General features: G+C 38.0%; 1 protein-coding gene across 10 annotated transcripts in view; it reads right to left on the minus strand.

The window, feature by feature from the left end:
* The window catches only part of ERC1 (ELKS/RAB6-interacting/CAST family member 1), a 423,805-nt gene that overhangs the window by 220,747 nt on the left and 179,195 nt on the right, over positions 1-23,863 (minus strand). For 7 of the 10 annotated variants that reach the window (XR_009505264.1, XR_009505265.1, XM_059935032.1 and 4 more), the window contains exon 14: positions 12,549-12,680. The exons of the other annotated variants lie outside the window; for them this stretch is intronic. Coding sequence is in view for 5 of the 7 variants with exons in the window: in XM_059935032.1 (XP_059791015.1) it covers positions 12,549-12,680 (132 nt within the window). In the remaining 2 variants the exon portion in view is untranslated. The remainder of the gene's footprint in view (positions 1-12,548; positions 12,681-23,863) is intronic. 10 annotated transcript variants of the gene reach the window in all.

Genomic DNA, 23,863 nt, shown 5'->3' on the forward strand with positions numbered 1-23,863 from the left:
TAGGTCTTTTCCTTCTCTTGTGTTTCCTGACTAGAGAAGTTCCTTGAGCATTTGTTGTAAAGCTGGTTTTGTGGTGTTGAATTCTCTTAACTTTTGCTTGTCTGTAAAGGTTTTAATTTCTCTGTCGAATCTGAATGAGATCCTTGCTGGGTAGAGTAATCTTGGTTGTAGGTTTTTCCCTTTGATCACTTTAAATATGTCCTGCAACTCCCTTCTGGCTTGCAGAGTTTCTGCTGAAAGATCAGCTGTTAATCTTAGGGGGATTCCCTTGTATGGTATTTGTTGCTTTTCCCTTGTTGTTTTTAGTATTTTTTCTTTGTATTTTGTTTTTGATAGTTTGATTAATATGTGTCTTAGCATGTTTCTCCCTGGATTTATCCTGCCTGGGACTCACTGTGCTGCCTGGACTTGACTATTTCTTTTCCCATGTTAGGTACTTTTCAACTATAATCTCTTCAAATATTTTCTCAGTCCCTTTCTTTTTCTCTTCTTCTGGGACCCTTATAATTTGAATGTTGGTGCATTTAATGTTGTCCCAGAGGTCTCTGAGACTGTCCTTAATTCTTTTCATTCTTTTTTCTTTATTCTGCTCTGCAGTAGTTATTTCTACTATTTTATCTTCCAGGTCACTTATCCATTTTTCTGCCTCAGTTATTCTGCTCTTGATTCCTTCCAGAAAATTTTACATTTCATTTATTGTATTGTTCATCATTGTTTGTTTGCCCTTTAGTTCTTCTAGGTACTTGTTAAACATTTCTTGTATTTTCTCCATTCTATTTCCAAGATTTTGGATCATCTTTACTATCATTATTCTGCATTCTTTTTCAGGTAGACTGCCTATTTCCTCTTCATTTCTTATGGGTTCTTACCTTGCTCCTTCATCTGCTGAGTATTTCTCTGTCTTCTCATTTTGCTTAACTTACTGTGTTTGGGGTCTCCTTTTCACAGGCTGAAGGTTCATAGTTCCCGTTGTTTTTGGTGCCTGCCCCCAGTGGGTAAGGTTGATTCAGTGGGTTGTGGAGGCTTCCCGGTGGAGGGGACTGGTGCCTGTGTTCTGGTGGATGAGGCTGGATCTTGTCTTTCTGGTGGGCAGGACCGCATCCAGTGGTGTGTTTTGGGGTGTCTGTGACCTTATTATGATTTTAGGTAGCCTCTCTGTTAATGGGTGGGGTTGTGTTCCTATCTTGCTAGTTGTTTGGCATAGGGTGTCCAGCACTGTAGCTTGCTGGTCATTGAGTGGAGCTGGGCCTTAGCGTTGAGGTGGAGATCTCTGGGAGAGATTTTGCCATTTGATATTACGTGGGGCCGGGAGGTCTCTGGTGGACCAATGTCCTGAACTCGGCTCTCCCACCGCAGAGGCTCAGGCCTGACTCCCGGCCGGAGCTCAAAGACCCTGTCAGCCACACAGCTCAGAAGAAAAGACTCCCACTGATCTTGACGTTCATGTGGAACCTAAGCCGTAACTACTAACCGCTACCTAAAATTCCCCGATGCTTCCAACTTCTACCTATGCTGGTCCATTCACGGGTAGTACGTCGAACATCCTTCACCTCTTTGCCTAACTCTTTCTAAGACTGAGCTCGTGCATAAGCCACCTCCTCCAGGAAGCCTTCTACGGACCCCTCCAAACTGGATTACATAGAAAGCAGGTTGATGTAGAGAGAGATACACACTCCACAGGCAGAACGTTGTCTGTCTCAGAAGGTGAGAGCAGCCCTACCTGTTCTACTCTTAAAGCTCTCTATGCAGATCCCTGCCAATGGAAGTTATCAAACTGAACCATAATTATAGGTTCATTCTCCAGGCTTTCCCAATAAACGTGAACTTCTTGAGGCAGAGGCTGTATCTATTACCTTTTTATTTTCAATCCTTAGTGTGGCATCTGGAAAAATACATGGCATTCAATAAACGTCTATGGAAAAGGTAGTGTAAGTAAAGGTATTTTATTTTCTGAGCATTACTGCCACTTAATTAAAAACTGAGGAAAATATCATTTGCTATAAATATTCAGATCAGTACAGGATTCTGTTTATAAGACCAAATAATAAATTGTCCATTTTGGGAACAGCTGAAAGTAGAAGGCAATGGGAAGGCCTGGGGAGTCCAATTACAGTCCTGTCACCATACACCATCTTCTCTAGGCTGCCCAGCTACCAGTGCTGCTTCGCCGTGGTAACTGTTCCATTTGAACAAGTATTTACTCAGGTATCATGGTGATAACTGCTGTGTAATTGGCTGGGTAGATTTGCAGCTAATAGGGGATTTAATAAACCTTTAAGAACAAAAACAGATAGGACACTCGGCAGCAGCCACTGAGCAGGCCCCGCTGTCCTGCGTCCAGCACCACCTCCTCTGCAGCCACCTCGACACAGCAGGTGTGGCTGAGATTCAGTCAGAAGTGAGGAAGACAGAAATGTGGAGAAAAACCCACCACCTGCAAAAGAAACAGCGGAACAGGAGAAGCAAGCAGGCGAGGCGCAGTGAGGCGTGTGCTCCCAGTATGCACCAGACTTCCCACAAAAAGATGAATCAAGCTTAAATGACTGTGCTGCCCACTTTCACATCAAAGAACCAAAAACTACTGACAAGGAAGCATGCCTGCCTCTCCCGTCTGCCTGCCTGGCTGACAGGGAAGGGAGAGGCCTTGCAAGTTGAAGGAAGCACCTGGGTGGGATGACAGAGAAACCTGGAGTGAAGGCCATGCTGGTCCAGGGTGTCCTGCAGGTTGTAAAATGAACTTTAATCAAGTGTCACTTTTTGTTCAAATGATTTTAATTAGATTGCACAATTTTTAATATGCAAAGAAAAAGTTTTAAAACCTGAATTAAAAAAGAATAAGAAAAGATGTAATCCTTAAAAATGCTCATTCATCTATAACTATCTAGCAAATCATTGGTAAAACGTTATGATCTTCTAGGTCAAGAATTTACACTTAACATACACGCCAGATAATGGCAAAATGGCAATTTGAAAAAAATGAGTATCACTATTAAAAATAAGCTTTGAAATGAGAACTCGTGCAAATGTTAGTCATATTGACAGGATATATCTTTTCCATTGCTCAAAACATTAAAAAATATACTTTAGGGACAGATATAAATCCACCTTATTAAGTGACAAGAAAAAGTCTTATTACTTTAGAGGCGTTTTTGAAACATTTAGCTAGCAATTTGCAAATGGCTCCTTCAAAAAATAAATTTACTCTCAAAGAATACCAGTGAAGATATTTAAAACATTCTTTTCAAGTGCTAAAAAACAAAACAAAAACAAAAACACAATCATGTCAAAAATGTTAAGTTCACAGTAACACTGCTGAACAAAAGACACTGCTCCCAGCCCCTTGGCAATTCTGCGACCTATTTAAGGGAACAATCTTTACTCTATGTTCATATAGACGCTTAAATTGAACACAACACAAAACCTGTCAAAAGTTGAGCAGAGAGAAGTTTCCAAAGAAGAAAACCCATATGGAAAGGAACAAAGCAAAGGTAAAAGGAGCCCTTGAGCGCTTCCCTGGTGGCACAGTGGTTAAGAATCCACCTGCCAATGCAGGGGACACGGGTTTGAGCCCTGGTCCGGGAAGATCCCACATGCTGTGGAGCAACTAAGCCCGTGCACCACAACTACTGAGCTTGCACTCTAGAGCCCACGAGCCACAACTACTGAGCCCATGTGCCGCAACTACTAAAGCCTGTGCACCTAGAGCCCATGCTTTGCAACGAGAAGCCACCGCAATGAGAAGCCCGTGTACCACAACGAAGAGTAATCCCCGCTCGCCGCAACTAGAGAAAGCCTGCGCACAGCAACGAAGACCCAACAGAGCCAAAAATAAAAATAAATAAAATAAATAAATTTATTTAAAAAAAAAAAAAAAGCCCTTGAGTTTTCCCCCACAGAATTATTCACTTTATTCTCTCCATTTGCCAACACAGGTTAGAGGAGGTCTTCCTTCACTAGATCATTGGACAACTTCTTTAAATTTGGGGCATGGGCTCAGTGTAGAGCAGCACATATTAGGAATAAAGACATGTAAGGGGATCCTGTAAGAATACAAGAAAGGCATCAAGAGTCATTTTCCTTTGAGAGTTTTTCTCTGCTCAAACTTTAAAAGGTTCTGTATTTTATTTTAATAACAGAAATGGTTCCCAAACAACTTTACGTTGCTCCTTGAGAAATTCAGAGATGCAGCTACCCTTCTTCCATCAGAGGAAGGCATTTCTTCTCAGAGGCTAAATTTAGGCAAGAGACATAAATTTTGGACCTGAGCAAGATAATAAGTATAATGTCCCTAGCCATTAGGGACATTAAAAGCCATTTAAGATATTTCAAACAAATATTTGTAGATTACTTTGGTGCATACAATTAATACATATAAGCAAAATTAACAGTAGGGTTAGAAGACAGAAAAAGATACAATAAAAGAACAGAAGATGGAAGCTGGAGAGGACAGTGAATGACAGGTACACAGCCTCAGAAGTACAAACATAAAAGCAGTTTCTTCATACCTTAAACCACTTAAAGCCCAAATGACTGGTCTCATGCAATATTTCACTCAACAGCTTCAGACAGGCAGTGAGTAGCAGAATGGACGAAAAAAGATAAACAGGAAAGAGAGAAAGAAAAAGGCATGCAATTAAAAGCAAATTATTTACAGCCACTTCAAAAGATTTTTTTTTCAGTTTCTTACAAAAAGCTCAATACAACCTAGCAATCACACTCCCAGACATTTACCTAAATGAGTTGAAAACTGATGCCCATACAGAAACCTGCACATGAATGTTTACAGCAGCTTTATTGACAACTGCCAAAAACTGGAAGCAACCAAGGTGTTATTCAATAGGTAATGGAATAAACAAACAATGGTACATCCATTCAGTGGAATATTTTCAGAGATAAAACAAGATAAACTCTCAGGCCACAAAAAGACATGAGATTACCTTAAACGCAGAGGCTAAAGGAAAGAAGCCAGTCTGAAAAGGTTACAGGAAAAAGATCAGGGATTGGGGAGATGGGGGAGGGATGAAAAGGAGGAGCATGGGGAATTTTCAGGGACTGAAACTATTTTGTATGATACTGTAATGGTAGATACATGCCATCATACATTTGGCAAAACCCATAATATGTGTAACATGAGAGTGATCCAAACTGTAAACTATGGACTAGTTAATAATGTGTCAATACTGGCCCATCAATTTAACAACTGTATCACACCAATGCAAGACGTTAACAACAAGGGAAATTGAGGTCTAGGAAGGCGTATATGGGAACTCTCTGTACTTTCTGCTCAACTTTTCTGTGAACTAAAAAACTGATCTAAAAATAGCTTATTAAGATAGACTCATGCTGAAAAGGCAGAGGGCTATATACCAGATGAAGGAACAAGATAAAACTCCAGAAAAACAACTAAATGAAGTGGAGATAGGCAACCTTCCAGAAAAAGAATTCAGAATAATGATAGTGAAGATGATCCAGGGCCTCGGAAAAAGAATGGAGGCAAATATCGAGAAGATGCAAAAAATGTTTAACAAAGACCTAGAAGAATTAAAGAACAAACAAACAGAGATGACCAATACAATAACTGAAATGAAAACTACACTAGAAGGAATCAATAACAGAATAACTGAGGCAGAAGAACGGATAAATGACCTGGAAGACAGAATGGTGGAATTCACTGCTGCGGAACAGACTAAAAAATAAAGAATGAAAAGAAATGAAGACAGCCTAAGAGACCTCTGGGACATTAAACGCACCAATATTCGCATTATAGGGGTCCCAGAAGGAGAAGAGAGAGAGGAAGGACTAGAGAAACTATCTGAAGAGATTATAGTCGAAAACTTCCCTAACATGGGAAAGGAAATAGCCACCCAAGTCCAGGAAGCGCAGTGAGTCCCATACAGGATAAACCCAAGGAGAAACACGCCGAGACACATAGTAATCAAAGTGGCAAAAATTAAAGACAAAGAAAATTATTGAAAGCAGCAAGGGAAAAATGACAAATAACATACAAGGGAACTCCCATAAGGTTAACAGCTGATTTCTCAGCAGAAACTCTACAAGCCAGAAAGGAGTGGCATGATATACTTAAGGTGATGAAAGGGAAGAAACTACAACCAAGATTACTCTACCCAGCAAGGATCTCATTCAGATTTGATGGAGAAATAAAAAGCTTTACAGACAAGCAAAAGCTAAGAGAATGCAGCACCACCAAACCAGCTCTACAACAAATGCTAAAGGAACTTCTCTAAGTGGGAAACACAAGAGAAGAAAAGGACCTACAAAAACAAACCTATAACAATTAAGAAAATGGTCACAGGAACATACATATCGATAATTACCTTAAACTTGAATGGATTAAATGCTCCAACCAAAAGACACAGGCTCGCTGAATGGATACAAAAAGAAGACCTGTATATATGCTGTCTACAAGAGACCCACTTCAGACCTAGGGACACATACAGACTGAAAGTGAGGGGATGGAAAAAGATATTCCATGCAAATGGAAATCAAAAGAAAGATGGAGTAGCTATACTCATATCAGATAAAATAGACTTGAAAATAAAGAATGTTACAAGAGACAAGGAAGAACACTACATAATGATCAAGGGATCAATCCAAGAAGATATAACAATTATAAATATATACGCACCCAACATAGGAGCACCTCAATACGTAAGGCAACTGCTAACAGCTATAAAAGAAGAAATCGACAGTAACACAATAATAGTGGGGGACTTTAACACCTCACTTACACCAATGGACAGATCATCCAAAATGAAAATAAATAAGGAAACAGAAGCTTTAAATGACACAATAGAACAGACAGATTTAATTGATATTTATTGGACATTCCATCCAAAAACAGCAGATTACACGTTCTTCTCAAGTGCGTATGGAACATTCTCCAGGATAGATCACATCTTGGGCCACAAATCAAGCCTCAGTAAATTTAAGAAAATTGAAATCATATCAAGCATCTTTTCTGACCACAATGCTATGAGATTAGAAATGAATTACAGGGGAAAAAACGTTAAAAACACAAACACATGGAGGTTAAACAATACGTTACTAAATAACCAAGAGATCGCTGAAGAAATCAAAGAGGAAATCAAAAAATACCTAGAGACAAATGCCAATGAAAATACGACGATCCAAAACCTATGGGATGCAGCAAAAGCAGTTCTAAGAGGGAAGTTTATAGCTATACAAGCCTACCTCAAGAAACAAGAAAAATCTCAAGTAAACAATCTAACCTTACACCTAAAGGAACTAGAGAAAGAAGAACAAACGAAACCCAAAGTTAGCAGAAGGAAAGAAATCATAAAGATCAGAGCAGAAATAAATGAAATAGAAACAAAGAAAACAATAGCAAAGATCAATAAAACTAAAAGCTGGTTCTTTGAGAAGATAAACAAAATTGATAAGCCATTAGCCAGACTCATCAAGAAAAAGAGGGAGAGGACTCAAATCAATAAAATTAGAAATGAAAAAGGAGAAGTTACAACAGATACCACAGAAATACAAAGCATCCTAAGAGACTACTACAAGCAACTCTATGCCAATAAAATGGACAACCTGGAAGAAATGGACAAATTCTTAGAAAGGTATAAACTTCCAAGACTGAACCAGGAAGAAACAGAAAATAAGAACAGACCAATCGCAAGTAATGAAATTGAAACTGTGATTAAAAATCTTCCAACAAACATAAGTCCAGGACCAGATGGCTTCACAGGTGAATTCTATCAAACATTAGAGAAGAGCTAACACCCATCCTTCTCAAACTCTTCCAAAAAACTGCAGAGGAAGGAACACTCCCAAACTCATTCTATGAGGCCATCATCACCCTGATACCAAAACCAGACAAAGACACTACAAAAAAAGAAAATGACAGACCAATATCACTGATGAATATAGATGCAAAAATCCTCAACAAAATACTAGCAAACAGAATCCAACAACACATTAAAAGGATCATACACCACGATCAAGTGGGATTTATCCCAGGGATGCAAGGATTCTTCAATATATGCAAATCAATCAATGTGATACACCATATTAACAAATTGAAGGAGAAAAACCATATGACCATCTCAACAGGTGCAGAAAAAGCTTTTGACAAAATTCAACACCCATTTATGATAAAAACTCTCCAGAAAGTGGGCATAGAGGGAACCTACCTCAACATAATAAAGGTCATATATGACAAACCCACAGCAAACATCATTCTCAATGGTGAAAAACTGAAAGCATTTCCTCTAAGATCAGGAACGAGACAAGGATGTCCACTCTCGCCACTATTATTCAACATAGTTTTGGAAGTCCTAGCCATGGCAATCAGAGAAGAAAAAGAAATAAAAGGAATACAAATTGGAAAAGAAGAAGTAAAACTGTCACTGTTTGCAGATGACATGATACTATACATAGAGAATCCTAAAAATGCCACCAGAAAACTACTAGAGCTAATCAATGAATTTGGTAAAGTTGCAGGATACAAAATTAACGCACAGAAATCTCTTGCATTCCTATACACTAATGATGAAAAATCTGAAAGAGAAATTATGGAAACACTCTCATTTACCATTGCAACAAAAAGAATAAAATACCTAGAAATAAACCTACCTAGGGAGACAAAAGACCTGTATGCAGAAAACTATAAGACACTGATGAAAGAAATTAAAGGTGATACAAACAGATGGAGAGATATACCATGTTCTTGGATTGGAAGAATCAACATTGTGAAAATGACTATACGACCCAAAGCAATCTACAGATTCAGTGCAATCCCTATCAAATTCCCAATGGCATGTTTTACAGAACTAGAACAAATCATCTTAAAATTTGTATGGAGACACAAAAGAACCCGAATAGCCAAAGCAGTCTTGAGGGAAAAAAACGGAGCTGGAGGAATCAGACTCCCTGACTTCAGACCATACTACAAAGCTACAGTAATCAAGACAATATGGTACTGGCACAAAAACAGAAACATAGATCAATGGAACAAGATAGAAAGCCCAGAGATTAACCCATGCACCTATGGTCAACTAATCTATGACAAAGGAGGCAAAGATATACAATGGAGAAAAGACAGTCTCTTCAATAAGTGGTGCTGGGAAAACTGGACAGCTACATGTAAAAGAATGAAATCAGAACACTCCCTAACACCATACACAAAAATAAACTCAAAATGGATTTGAGACCTAAATGTAAGACTGGACACTATAAAACTCTTAGAGGAAAACATAGGAAGAACACTCTTTGACATAAATGACAGCAAGATCTTTTTTGATCCACCTCCTAGAGTAATGGAAATAAAAACAAAAATAAACAAATGGGACCTAATGAAACTTAGAAGCTTTTGCACAGCAAAGGAAACCATAAACAAGACGAAAAGACAACCCTCAGAATGGGAGAAAATATTTGCAAATGAATCAACGGACAAAGGATTAATCTCCAAAATATACAAGCAGCTCATGCAGCTCAATATTCAAGAAACAAACAACCCAATCCAAAAATGGGCAGAAGACCTAAATAGACATTTCTCCAAAGAAGTCATACAGATGGCCAAGAAGCACATGAAAAGATGCTCAACATCACTAATTATTAGAGAAATGCAAATCAAAACTACAATGAGGTATCACCTCACACCAGTTAGAATGGGCATCATCAGAAAATCTACAAACAACAAATGCTGGAGAGGGTGTGGAGAAAAGGGAACCCTCTTGCACTGTTGGTGGGAATGTAAATTGATACAGCCACTATGGAGAACAGTATGGAGGCTCCTTAAAAAACTAAAAATAGAATTACCATATGATGCAGCAATCCCACTACTGGGCATATACCCAGAGAAAACCATAGTTCAAAAAGACACATGCACCCCAATGTTCAATGCAGCACTATTTACAATAACCAGGTCATGGAAGCAACCTAAATGCCCATTGACAGATGAATCGATAAAGAAGTTGTGGTACATATATACAATGGAATATTACTCAGCCATAAAAAGGAACGAAATTGAGTCATTTGTTGAGACGTGGACAGATCTAGAGACTGTCATACAGAGTGAAGTAAGTCAGAAAGAGGAAAAAAAATATCGTATATTAACGCATGTATGTGGAATTTAGAAAAATGGTACAGATGAACCGGTTTGCAGGGCAGAAGTTGAGACACAGATGTAGAGAACAGACGTGTGGACACCAAGGGGGGAAAACTGCGGTGGGGTGGGGATGGTGGTGTGCTGAACTGGGCGATTGGGAATGACACGTATACACTGATGTGTATAAAATTGATGACTAATAAGAATCTGCAGTATAAACAAACAAACAAACAAAACAACTAATACTAAACTTTCTTTGGGTTATTTGTATGGAAACACGTTAATATAAATGTTTCAGACATTACATGAAATTCCTAAAAATCTTATATGTTCTGGTATAATGTTATTAGTCATAATTCCAGTTACTACTTTAAAATGTATATCTCAGAAATAACTAAACTTCCTTGTCAATTGCATTATTATGAACTTTCATTAAATCTTTAACCGTGGTCATTTTTAAGTCTTTTGTCATTTACAGACAGTTCTGGGTGTACTCTGATGCTTTTGCAAAAATGTTCCTATAAAAGGGTTTCATCTCCAAGGAATTCATGGAAAAGACCCTGACAAGCACAGGTTTCCGGTAACTGACTATACTGCTGAACTGAATGAATAAGCATTTTCAGAACTCTAATGGAAAACTGATGAACTCATAAAAGTGCTAACAAAAGATCAAGATGGAAAAAAAAATTAATTACATGGGACTGAGTGAACTGATGAGGATGATTATAATTTTTGTGACTTTGTTTGAATAAAAACAAAAAAAAATCCCACAAGGACTCAGAGGCAAAAAATATACAAATCAATTTTCTCTGCAAAGTAAAGGATCTGTTACAGTGGAGGATTACTGGACTGAATGTCAATATTATGACACAGTATCAGTGTGTTTTGTGTTTGGTAATTGCAATCATTGTTGCTTTCGCTGTGGTCATCCATTTAACAATGCTTGGTGTCAGTCTATCTCTTGTAAAAATAAAATACAGTGTGTGTGTGTGGAAAAAAAAAAAGAAAGTACAAGAAAAAAATAAATAAATAAAATAAAAATAAAAATAGTCATTAATATCAATCAATCAGCCCCAGAAAGCAAATTATAACCAGTTCACACTATAGCTTAAAAAAGAACATGTAACAGCAGTCTATATACCATGACATGATTTATTATTAATTGCCAAAATGTCTACATGATGTCTGATATGTAAGACTTGTCACTAAACAATGATCCCAAAGCAGAAAAAAAATCTTTACAGAAAGACAAAATGGGGAACATTTTGAAAACAGAGGGAAGAATGTAAGGAAGGTAGAATCAAGATACAAAAAGATCCCTCCTCAGCCTGGAACAATGGCTGACACTACCCCTTCTCTGAGGCTCTCCACCCCCCGAGCTCTGTTTAACTGTACGTTAATAAATGTTCAAATAGAAAGTGGACCGAGGCACTTATCTAAGAATAGGGCACTGAAAGAAACTCAATCTGGAAAGATCAAATTTTCCTTCAGCTTTGCTAATAAATGTCAGTTTGCCTTTCTACACTTGACACTAAAGAAAGCAGATCCTTGTATCTAAGTCATGAGGGGACTGCCTGGTGGTACACACCATGACGCGTCTGCTTTGAAAGGCACCCTTCTTCCTTGCTATGGAGCTACCCTAGCTCACAAGAGCTCTGGCGGTCTGATCAAAGGGCTCCCCAAAAGATGCATGTCACCCTCTCACTGAACACTTTTTACCTGTTTGGCACTTATATTTCTCCAACAAAGAGATGGAAACAACACTGGAAAAATGATACTCTCATAATGGGAACTGAGATTAGAGCCTTCACTTGTTAAAACTATTTCTTCCCATTCAGACCTCCCACCTTTAGTTATTCTTCCTAATAAAAAGTTTAAAGCAAGGGTAGAGAATCTAAAAAGACATATAAAAACATAGAAAACAAATAGAAACAGCAGAATTCTTTAACAAGTCACCTCCGGGTTGAGATGCTGATCTGGGACTCCCAGGTGTCATGACATCTATGTCCTTCATACCTGTTACCAACCTCAACTTGTTATAACTTTAACGGCTCTTGTGAACAAGACACGCTATAAAATAAATAAATCTTTTGCTATTTAAATCAACATCTTTGACTCAGAAGTGTTTGTGTTTTCCCATTTAATTTAAAAGCAGGGTTGTGCTCAGTCTGGTGACAGACAGGCAAGTTAAATTTCATCTCATCAGATGTGTCTGCATATACAACATCAATATGTACAAGTCAGCCCCAAATATGGAAGGCACAGACGACTGCATTAACATGAATCAATTCTTAATACGGCTATGTTTTAATTCTTATTTAACTCTAAATACTTACACTCGGTGAAGTGCTTTGAAACCCTGCAAACATACATTATGTACTGTTCACCTAAGCCATACTGGCTGGGCTTCACCCTCCTTTAACCAGCAGCACTGCCGTAACTGTAAAAAATCGCAGACCTGTTTTTCAGCACTGGTCCTGGCTGACTCCTCCTGTGCCAGCACCATCTCTCGCTCTGCAGTTATCTGTACACTTTCTCTTAGTGCTTCTTCCAGCTCTTCAATCCTGTCATCCTTCTTACGGAGACTGTCCTGGAAAACGACGGAAGACCAGGTGAAGGAGACTAATTAACTCAAGGAGAGCCCATTTATCAAGAAAGGGCTATGTGCTTATAAAATGTTCTTCCCTTCAGAAGTACATCTAGGCCAAAAAGATATGGACACAAAGGAAAGAATAAAACAGGGGAAGAAAGACGTAAAGAGGTTGAAGAAGTATATTATTAAGAGCAAAGGGTCAAGTTAGTTAAGCAAGAGAAACCTGTGATGGACTTTCTCCATAACACACAGAAGAAAATTGTTTGTGTTAGGCAGATAGGCAGCAGGGGCTTGATTATTTAAAAATGCAAAGCTGTTTTTGAATTACTCTCTAAACTGGGCTTAAAGCCAGCTTTGATGAAGCCTAAGTCACAAGGCTCAATAGCTAAACATTCTCTCCCTGCAAAGTTAAGCCTAGATGAAAAAGTTAAGTAAACATCATGATCAGTCAGATTATATGCTACATACAGACAATTGTTGGCAAATTCATTTTTTAAAAAAGAAATGCAAAAGGAGATTTTTCCTAATGAATTCAAGAGAGTAAAGTTTTCTCTCAGTCTCATATAAGAAAACTAAAAATAACTGGTGGTAAGTAACTGGTCTGGTTAAGGATGAGTAATTTGGTTAGACAACCAAAACCCACTAGGCCTAATATTCTACACAAGTCTAAGAAGTAACTTTTGGGGAGGTAAATATGGATTTCTACCAGAAAGACAAACAAAATCCTACAGGACTTTAAAATCATGTAAGATAGACGATCTTAAAATAAGAAGAATAAATGAAACAGTTTTCAAGTAGTATGAAGAACTGGATTCATCAGATTATTCTAAGCATTTCTTCTTTAAATTCTTACAGAACCAGAAGACTAAGAATAAAGTGCTGCCTTTTATTAATAGATGAAACAAAGAACAAGATTTGTCCATTCATTCTCCAACTTTCTGAACACTCATACCAGCAAAAGATACCAAAGGATTTTGTCTTTTATCTATGCAACTCTTATTTGATCTTATTGTAGTTCAGTTTTCATAAGTACAAAGTACAAGAAAGTCCTTTTATGACAACTCTGTCTTCAGAAATCTAGAACTGAAATCTCTCAAAGGTAAGTCAGATTTTTCTCCCAACTTTGATGGAATGGCATCTATTATTTAACATCCTTCCTAATAAAAAGTTGTTATATCTTTTGCTCTCTCCCATTTTTCTCAATTAAAAAAAAGAGATTTAGGAAAAAGAATATTCACATTTTGATGATGTATGTTCATTTTTTTTTTTTTGTAAGTTTTCATTCTTCTCGGAGATAATGTTATAAAATACTCTGAGTTAGTCCCTAAGTAAGGTTCTGTTTTATGCAGGGCAGTTTAGCTACATCAAAAAATGCTCTTTGTTGAAATCTAAATGCTTCCAGTTTGCTTGCCATTAACAGCGGAGTACAATAAGGGTTTCTACAACGAGGCCAAGCAGAGAGAGACAAGGGATGACTCCCGTGAAAACAAAGTCCAACATAGTTTCTCTTGATTCAAAGAAAATGAAATGTAACAGAAAGATTAAGTGGAAAGGAATGGATGCAATGATCGGCGCAGTCCTGTCAAATTCTCTAATGAATAACTACATCTGTGGTAACACGGGATTCTGAATTACAGATTCCTGTAAGCAAATAGAAACACAAATGTTTCCCGTTATCAATTAGCTGTGAATACCTCAGTATTATGTTTATGTCCAGCCTACTGCATCCTTCACCCTTAAACTGTCTTCTGGAGATCTCCTGAGAGGCTTCTGGTATCCTAACCTAAAATGAGGCTGAAAAAGTTATTCCAAATAACTTCCCAGGAACCCAATTTCAAGCAAACAGGTTTACTTGCTCTTCTGCACGGGCCAAAAAACAGCTTTGAGGCTTTATCAGTAAAACTTTTTTTTAGAGCGAGAATAATTAGTAATTTGTCATACGGCAGATGATCAGTGCAGGTTTTCATACTGAAAGTTTCCCTGAAACCAGTGTTAAAACCAGAGTCTACCAGATGAGCTATGTGTGCAAGGTCATTTATTTAAAAGTTTTCTGGACCTAATGGCAAAGCCTGGTTCAAAATCTTTCTCCATGACAAAAACAAAAAACAGAAGCCAAGTGAAACCACAAATAAAAAGAAAAGGAGAAGACTGTTGAATAATTTTTATGAGATACTGTAAGTCATGTTACATCTCAGTATAAAACTAAGTATGGGACCATCTGCTCTAAGGAAATCATATTAAACCAGGGCAGTAACGAGAAAAATGAAGATAGCAAATCAAATACCCCCCACCATCTTTAACAAAGTCCAACTACTGAAACCATATAGTGAATAAAATTTGGCTCCAGTTTTGTTTTTGGAATCTTAACAGATATCTGCTAAGGCAAACCAAGGAAGTTTCCTTTGTACTGAACAAAACCTTGAATCTGTTTCATTTAATAAAATATTGAGCCAATGCCAGAAATAAATAGAACCTTTTAGTTCTACAAATATTGGAGCCCTAACCACACTGCTAGGTCATATTTATAATTATTCTTTCTTGTCCTCACTGTTTCTTCAAGATTAAATACATTTTTCTGCACTTAGATTATAATATGGGTACTTTTTTGTAACGTTTAGAATACTAGAGAAAAGAAAAGATCTTAAAAAGTTTAGAAAGGCCAAAAATGATCACCCACAAAGAATAAAAAAATGGAAGGCAGTGGAATTTTTAATGGCAACACAGAAAACTAGAAGACAATTGAGGCGATGACCTTTAAAACTCCAAGGGAAAGATGACTTCTGATATAGAATTCTACATCCAAACTATCAATCTAATGTGAGGGTGGAATGCAAAGTCTGAAAAACTTTACCCCACATCACAGACTCTCAGAGAGCTACCAGGTCTGTGCTCTGTCTCAAATGCATGGTGAAGGGAACTGTGGAGGTGACAACAAGCCTGGAGAATAAGTACAGTTTGAAGTAGAGGACAGAAACTCCAGGAAAGCTGTTTCCAAGAAAAAAGTGCATGTAGAGATTACCTGAGGTTAATTAATAAGGGATGATGTATTTTACAACAGTAACAATATTGGGAGGAATGTCATGGTTGGAGAAAGGAATCTGGGAATAAACTGGTGATATGTATACAAATAACTAATAAAACAAACAAACCAATTACCACCACCAGGAAAAACTACAAGTCCAATAAAGGAAATGAAGTCGTAATACACTACGTGCCTTGGTCACAATAATGCAAAACTTGATATAACTATATTGGAAAGACAGAGAGGGAAGAGTATGGGGTGACTTGTGTAAAAAAGCCAATTCCTCATCACTCAGGATAAGAAGTCAGTACATAACTAATGTCCAAATGAGAAAAATAATCAAATAATGATAAAAAAGTGGAAGTAAACAGCAGAAGAAACAACCCAAAGAGGTGAAAGAGGTCGTCTCCGAGGGGCAGGAATCAAGGTTAGACAAGAACGAGGCAGATGAGCCGTGCAGTACTGCCTTGCTTTGTATACGATATAAATATATATTGTTCTGAAAAAAATCAAAATGAAATTAAAAATGTTAAAAGAATAGCGCACACTGCCAAGTAAATTAATAAGATTATAGAGAACTTTTGGAAATAGTTATAAATGTGGTGACTATTTCAGATACTGATACCTAAACATATTAACTATTTATCATGGAAAGAGAAGAACTGACTGGACAAATGTGTCACAAGTCAGTGCTAACAGCAAAAAGGAATAAAAGTTTAAAAAAAAAACATGTATGAATTTTAAGCCACTGTACTCTTCAGTTTTCTCTTCAAAAGTCCTGTGAAGACACAGAGAACAGACTTGTGGTTGCCAAGGGGGTGGGGGGGACGGGAGACGGAGGGATGGGGAGTCTGGGATGAGCAGATGCAAACTATTATACAGAGAATGGATAAACAATAAGCTCCTACTGTACAGCACAGGGAACTATATTCAATGTCCTCTGATAAACCATAATGGAAAAGAATATGAGGGCTTCCCTGGTGGCACAGTGGTTGAGAATCTGCCTCCTAATGCAGGGGACACGGGTTCGAGCCCTGGTCTGGGAAGATCCCACATGCCACGGAGCAACTGGGCCCGTGAGCCACAACTACTGAGCCTGCGCGTCTGGAGCCTGTGCTCCGCAACAAGAGAGGCCGTGACAGTGAGAGGCCCGTGCACCGCGATGAAGAGTGGCCCCTGCTCGCCGCAACTAGAGAGAGCCCTCGCACAGAAACAAAGACCCAACTCAGCCAAAAATAAATTAATTAATTAATTAATAATAAAAAAAAAAGAATATGAAAAAGAATGTACATGTATAACTGAGTCACCGTTGTACAGCAGAAATTGACACAACATTGTAAATCAACTTGACTTGAATAAAATAAAATTTTTAAAAAGTCCTGTGAATTTCTTCATGCCAATAATTTGCATGAGTGGGTCAAAATGATGATGATAAATTCCTTTCCAGTCTTTAGGTAACTGTGGGATACTCCAAATAATAACATTTTTTAAAGGAATGATAATGTTGCCATAAGTTCTGCTATTACCCAAAGATTCCGAAGATATCTAAAGCTTAAACATCTCAACAGCCGAGGTCTGAGGCACCAAGCCAAGAGCTTTCAAAACTGTCCCCCGTCCCCTTTTCTGTGCAAATGGTTTCATACACACACACACACACACACACACACACACACACACACACACAAACACACACACACACATATATACATACACATACCTACAAAAATAGTAGTGAGTAGATTTCGGTAATAGAGTTTGACACAGAATTCTGGTGATAAAACTGCTCATCTATACTATACTTAACAGTGTGTTTTGGTTTGAAGAGAAACATCTCTCATCTGTTCACTGCCCTAACTTTGAGCAGAAGTGACAGTGACCACCAGCTTCTCTGAATATGTGTGATGCAATAAAATGTCACTTGGTAAAGTGGTGGACCTCAGAAACCGTGAAACACAACAGACTCGGTACACTCCTGCTCTCAGGCCCAGGCTCGAGGAAGTAGGGGTTGTGCTGAGCCCCCGCCAAGTACTCCTTGGTGGCTCTGAGAGTGACTGTACCAGGCACAGCCTAAGGCCCTGAATGTGCTTTACAGTCTTAACTAGACTTTCTCTTTCAAAAAGTCCACATTCACCCATCTTCAACATAAATCATGAGGCAGCCACGCCGCTCAAGTCTGTAATCCTGGAGGAATCTACACAGAACCTCCGAGATCCCTAACCCCTTCTATCCCTGGGATGATCCACAGGCTTGAAGGCTCTGAGGCATCCAGAAAGCAGAAAGATGACTCACTGGGACTAAATGTAGACAGAGATTAAAGTTAAGTTCGAGAACTTCATTCCTGTTGTTTATACGCATTACTGATTTGCAGCTAGCCTGGAATAAAGTCATAGCTTCTCATTTGTCTTGTCCAATGCAACACAGCCACTAGCCACATGTAGCTAATGAGCACTTACAATGTGTCCAAACTAAGATGTGCTATAAATTCTAAAGACTTACTACCTCCCCAAAAAAAGGAATGTAAAATATTTCATTAATAATCTTCACATTGGGCTTCCCTGGTGGTGCAGTGGTTGAGAGTCTGCCTGCCAATGCAGCGGACACGGGTTCGAGCCCTGGTCTGGGAAGATCCCACATGCTGCGGAGCAACTGGGCCCGTGAGCCACAACTGCTGAGCCTGCGCGTCTGGAGCCTGTGCTCCAAAAATAAATAAATAAGTAAATTAAAAAAAAAAAAAAAAATCTTCACATTGATTATATGTTGAAACGGTAATATTTTGGATATACTGGATTAAGTACATTATTAAAATTAAAGTCATCTGTTTCCTTTTAGTTTTTTTTAATGATGCTATTAGAAAATGCAAAATTATACGTGTGCTCACATTGTATTTCCACTGGACACCACTCAAGTTTTCACATATGAAATGTATCTATAAAAGGCTATACAACACACCATGTTTTACATAAATTCATAACTCTTCTCTTGGTTCATAGCCTGTTAGCACATAAATATGAGGTACTAGGTGAGAATCCTTACGGAAAACACTGTCAAAAGCTCTAATAAGTGATTGAAAATTACTGCAGTGATAACATGAGTAAAAGAAATTCAAATAGCACTTACTGTGCTATCAACAGAGAAAACCAAACTGTGAATTGAAAGGAAAAAGAAAAATTCAGGCATGTGGCAGATCACTTTAGTACCTAGGATATAAAGTGCCTACGTTAGCTATTTATTATATCAATATAACAAGTTACCTCAATACTTAGCAGCTTAAAAGAACAGTGAACATTTTTTGTCTCACACAGTTTCTGTGGGTCAGAAACTCAAGAGCAGCTTAACCTAACAGTCTGGTTCCAGGTTCTCTCACTGGGGGACAGCTGAGATGTCTGCCACGATTCAGTCCTCTGCTTCCTCTTACATGGTTGGCAAGTTGGTGATGACCACTGGCAAGGGGCCTCTGCTCCTCTCCACACGGCACCTGGCATTCCTCAGAGCAGGTGACCCTGGAGAGCAAGGCAGGGCGTTCATGTCTCTTGTGACCCGGCTTCAGAAGTCACATATCATCGCATCTGACACTTCCTACTGCGCACAAAGGCTAACCCTGCCACAAGACGACACAAGGCCACAAATACCAAGAGGTAAGGATGCTCTGGGGCCACCTTGGAAGATGGTTTTCATGGTACCCGAGGATATAGCTCCAGTACAAGAAAACTGGATTATCAACGAAGCAAGGAAGAATGAAAACAGTGATTAACAAAACTGCTTCTGAGAGAAAAATAACTGTTAGGATAACAGAGCCTTTACTACAAAGACACAGCTTTTGTTATGAGATTATATTAAAGTGGAACCCAAATGATACTAGATTAAAACGAAATCCAAACATACCTAAAATGTAAAAGGCAGACATTCAGAAGACATCACAAAATTGGGTTATGGGTCAGCACATCGTTGGATATGAGATCAGCAAAATATGCATTCTGTCAGGAATTATTTAGAAGAAAGTCTGTAACTGGACTGAGTTCTAATGAGAGATGCTTTCTTGTGATTATGGTAAACATTAGAGTAACCCAACCTAATTCAATGACAGTTCAGTCTTAAGAATACACAACAATATGCCAGTCAATCAAAGTTTAACTGAAAAAAATTACTGGGTCAATGTTTAGAGAGCTATACAATAGAGGTTTATTAATACGTTTAGCCTCCACATTTTTGGGGAATCAAGCCAGTTTTTTAAGAAAATATGAGAATGAAATATTCAGAGTCTTGCTGGCTCCCACTGAGTAAAGCCCTCTATAAACTCCTGATCCCTCATGAATTTTGATGATAATTAAGTCTACTCTTTACGCCAACTCTACTTATTAGCTGGGGTCCAATGAGACCACTTCATTCACAGAGGAAAGGGTTCAACGCAGGTGGTTTTTGTGACTAGTTTTGGGGGGATGGTAGAGGGAGAATGAGAGGAAAGGGGAAGCTACCAAAGAATTCCTCATATCTTTAAACAAGAAGCCTCCTATACTCAAACAAGATTAGGGCAAAAGCTGTGACAGCTGTAACTTCACTCAGGCAACTGAAGAAGAAGACTGGACCGGACCCTTTAGCAAATCCCATAATCCCACTCCCCTAAAACACTCCTCTGAACTTTACTTCTTGACATCAGCTCTGTCAACATCAGCTATAAACCAGCTGTAAGACTCTACTCCCCACTGCCTTGCCTTCAGATCAAACATTCAATAAGAAAAGCAAAGGCAAAAGGAAAAAAGGAACAACAGCAATTAAAAATTAATTTTTTGTTCTCTTCAAATAGCTCCCTCAAAATTAAAGAAAAAAAAAAGGCTCACTATACAGTAACATAAAAAGAAATCACTTGATACAGACAGATCTCATTAAGCTTTTCTCAGCAGCAGAAGGAAGGTCACTGCAGATTTCATGAATATCTGAGGGAACAGCCCCCCACGTCCACTCATCCCCCTGCCCTGGCCCTGCCAGTGGAGGTCATTCCCTCAGCTTAACATTAAGAGCCACTTCCTCTGGGGTAAACACCACTTACCAGAGAGTTTAACATGCTCTGAAAGATATTAATGTTAACTGCTATCCATTATCCTTACTGTGAAGAGACCATGCTTCCTTCTTCATCACCTTCAACCCCACCGCTATACCTCCTCCCCATCCCTCAAACATAAATACACATGCGGAAGATTTCATTAAAATCATTCAACAGGTCAGAATTCAATTACCAACTGCTCAGATGCTTAGTGGGGAGGAAGAGTTGAAGCCAGATGCATTGATGAAGTCAATTTTAAGAAAAGAAAGCTAGCCTAACACAGAGACAGAATTTGGTTACACACCAACCACTTTTTGGTTTAAGGAAATGCTTTGGGTTCAAATGTAAAGATATTTTCTCCCCCTGTTCTCTTTAAAGTCCCTCAAACATCTCTCACAGTTCAAATTGTTAAAAATCAAAGTCAAAACAAAAGCAGATGCATTTCATTAAGGAAATGGAAACATATATATATATAAAATGATGCTTTATATAAATAACTTTTATGGAGCATCGAGTACAAATATCCCACATAGACTGGCCAGGTTCTCATCTTGAAAATTCTGGTAGCTGGTAACAGAAAGAAGCTCAGGCAAGGACATGGGGTTTACCAAATCGTAGGACACGTCTCCTCTGATCAGTAATGCTTATTAAAAAGAACAAGCACAAATTTTCAAAGTCTTCCCCCAAAACCCCAAAGACAGTCTTTTACTTAATATAATAAACAATTGATGTGGTCCATAAGAGGCTGTCTCTTGCCTTTTGAGGTCTTGGCAAAGGTGCTATATATACACCTGTTTCTGCTCTCTCTTAAAAATAAAAGGAATCCCTTTGGAGATTCTACTTTCCAAATGCAAAGGAGGAGTTTCCACAATAACACAAAGGAAAGGATTAAACCATATGTTTCACTGAAGTGAGACCCTAGTACTTGTGAGAAATTTCATGACAAATGTAACTTTAACCACTTACTGTTTTATGGGGAGCATTCCTGAAATAAGGCTCAAATGATGTGATCAAAAGTCTCCATAGAAGAGGGCTAAACTTAACTGCAGGTAATAGCTTAGTAGGCTACACAATCGTACTATCAATAAACATTCTTTCAGTAAATTTCATTGGCTATCAAATGGAACTGAATTTTGTCCAGAGGAAAACATGTCTATTGAGGACATTTCAAACATGGCAGAATTTCTTAAAGTCATTTTAAGACTTGTTTTGCTTTTTTCCTAAATGGTAAGAAGTGGCACAGTTTGAGCCAAAAGCTTTAAAAATTTGCACATGTGCCAACAATATGAGTAGGTGCTTTACCTGCAGGAAAACACAATTTTCAAGTTAATTTCAGCAACTATCCACAGGGTTGTAAAAACAGATGCTGATTTGTATGTACTCTTTTCCTATATAATCCCTAACTCCATTTAATATTTGTTGAGAACCCCATAAAAACCCACTTATGCTCATATGCTAGACAGAAAAAGCCCTAAGAAAAAAACTAATCCAAAGGGAAGAAAGGATATAGAATTAAATCTTTAAATAGGTCAAGAAGGTCTGTTAAGAAGAAATCAAAATTTATTTTTACAAAAACAAGAAGAACATTAATACATCAGAGGTATCTTGCATGTGACACATCACATACTATTTCTGGAAGGATGTCAGATAATCAATTTTTTAAAAGGTTATCTTAAACCATTATCCCCATGGTCAATGGGAAAAGCAAGGATAAGTGGTCTTCATTTCAGAAAGAAAGAAAAAAAAAATCTCTTACCAAAATGGAAGAAAAAAAATTTTTGTAGGTAGAGCAAATAAAATACAACTGTAAAGAAAAACACAAATGTTTCACTGATTCTGCATCTAAGAGGAGAATATGCCTAAATACATGTAAAGCTGCTTTCCCCACATCTATTTCTATTGTTTTCACTTTCTTTGAACTTTATTCTTAATAGTCATTGGTCTCAGGAGAGCTGGCTCACAATGTTCTTTCAGCAGTCCCATTAATCTCCCTGACAGTCCTCTCTCTCAAGGTTAAATTCAGATACTTATCTTTGTCATAAATAAAAACAAAGCACCAAACCACTACTGATATGAGCCACCACCCCCAGTTCAGTCTGCTTTGCCGTATTAGAACCTGCAGTTCTGTCAAAAGACAAAGTGTCACTGCTGAAAGAATAAAAATATAAAAGGTAAACATCCTGAACCAAGGGAAGATGGCATTTCCTTTGTTAAAATATGTGAGGCCCTTAGAGGGTAACCCGTGAAATTTTACAGAATATTAGGGTGCTAAATATAATATCATTATACAAAATTTTTTAAATTTGTAACTAAATTTTTAATTTTTATTACTTATAACAATAATTGTAGCTGTAATTAATGAACAGCTGCCTCTGTAAAAGATTAAGAAAGGCTAGAAAGAAATTTTAAAAATAGCCCTTAACCTAAGGGAGATATAAATTAGTCGGGGGGTGGGGGCGGAGAAAAATGATTAAATCACACAGGAACAATTCTAAAACAATGTATTGAAAGATATAAAACAATAAAATATAGTTAAACGTACAGGCTGAGGAACAACAGATAAGAACAGGGTAGAGTTCATCAACAAAAGTTAATTTTAAGCCAGAATCTTCAGGCAGTAAAACTGGACATCCACAGGAAGAAGACTGCATAAGTAGAAGAGCATAAATTAGAAAACCAATAAACTATATTTAAGGAACACCAACACTATCAGGTTGTATAGAATAGAGTAGCTATGCTAGTGAGTATCTCACCTAAAAATGAGGCTAGAAATACTTAAAAGATTTGGTTGACACGAAGCTCCCAAGGGCAGGCTAAGATGCTTGTGAATGAGAGGTCTTGACATCTATTGATGCAACTGAAATCAATAAACAATTTTATAGAGAACCAACAATGGGCAAAGTACCAAGACAGGGTTCCCAAACTCAAATATACGGGGAAACAACACACAAACTAACAGCATATAATACAAGGTAAGAAAATAAGCCTTGAAATCAAAGCAGAAACAAGCTGTAATGGAACTGCAACACAGAGTGCGATTAATTCCCACTGCAAGGATTTAGGCAGGCTTTACAAGGGAGGGAACATTTGATCTGAACCTTAAAAGATGGGTAGGCTTTC

The sequence above is a fragment of the Balaenoptera ricei genome, chromosome 10 (genome assembly GCF_028023285.1).
Source record: "Balaenoptera ricei isolate mBalRic1 chromosome 10, mBalRic1.hap2, whole genome shotgun sequence".
Taxonomy (NCBI): domain Eukaryota; kingdom Metazoa; phylum Chordata; class Mammalia; order Artiodactyla; family Balaenopteridae; genus Balaenoptera; species Balaenoptera ricei.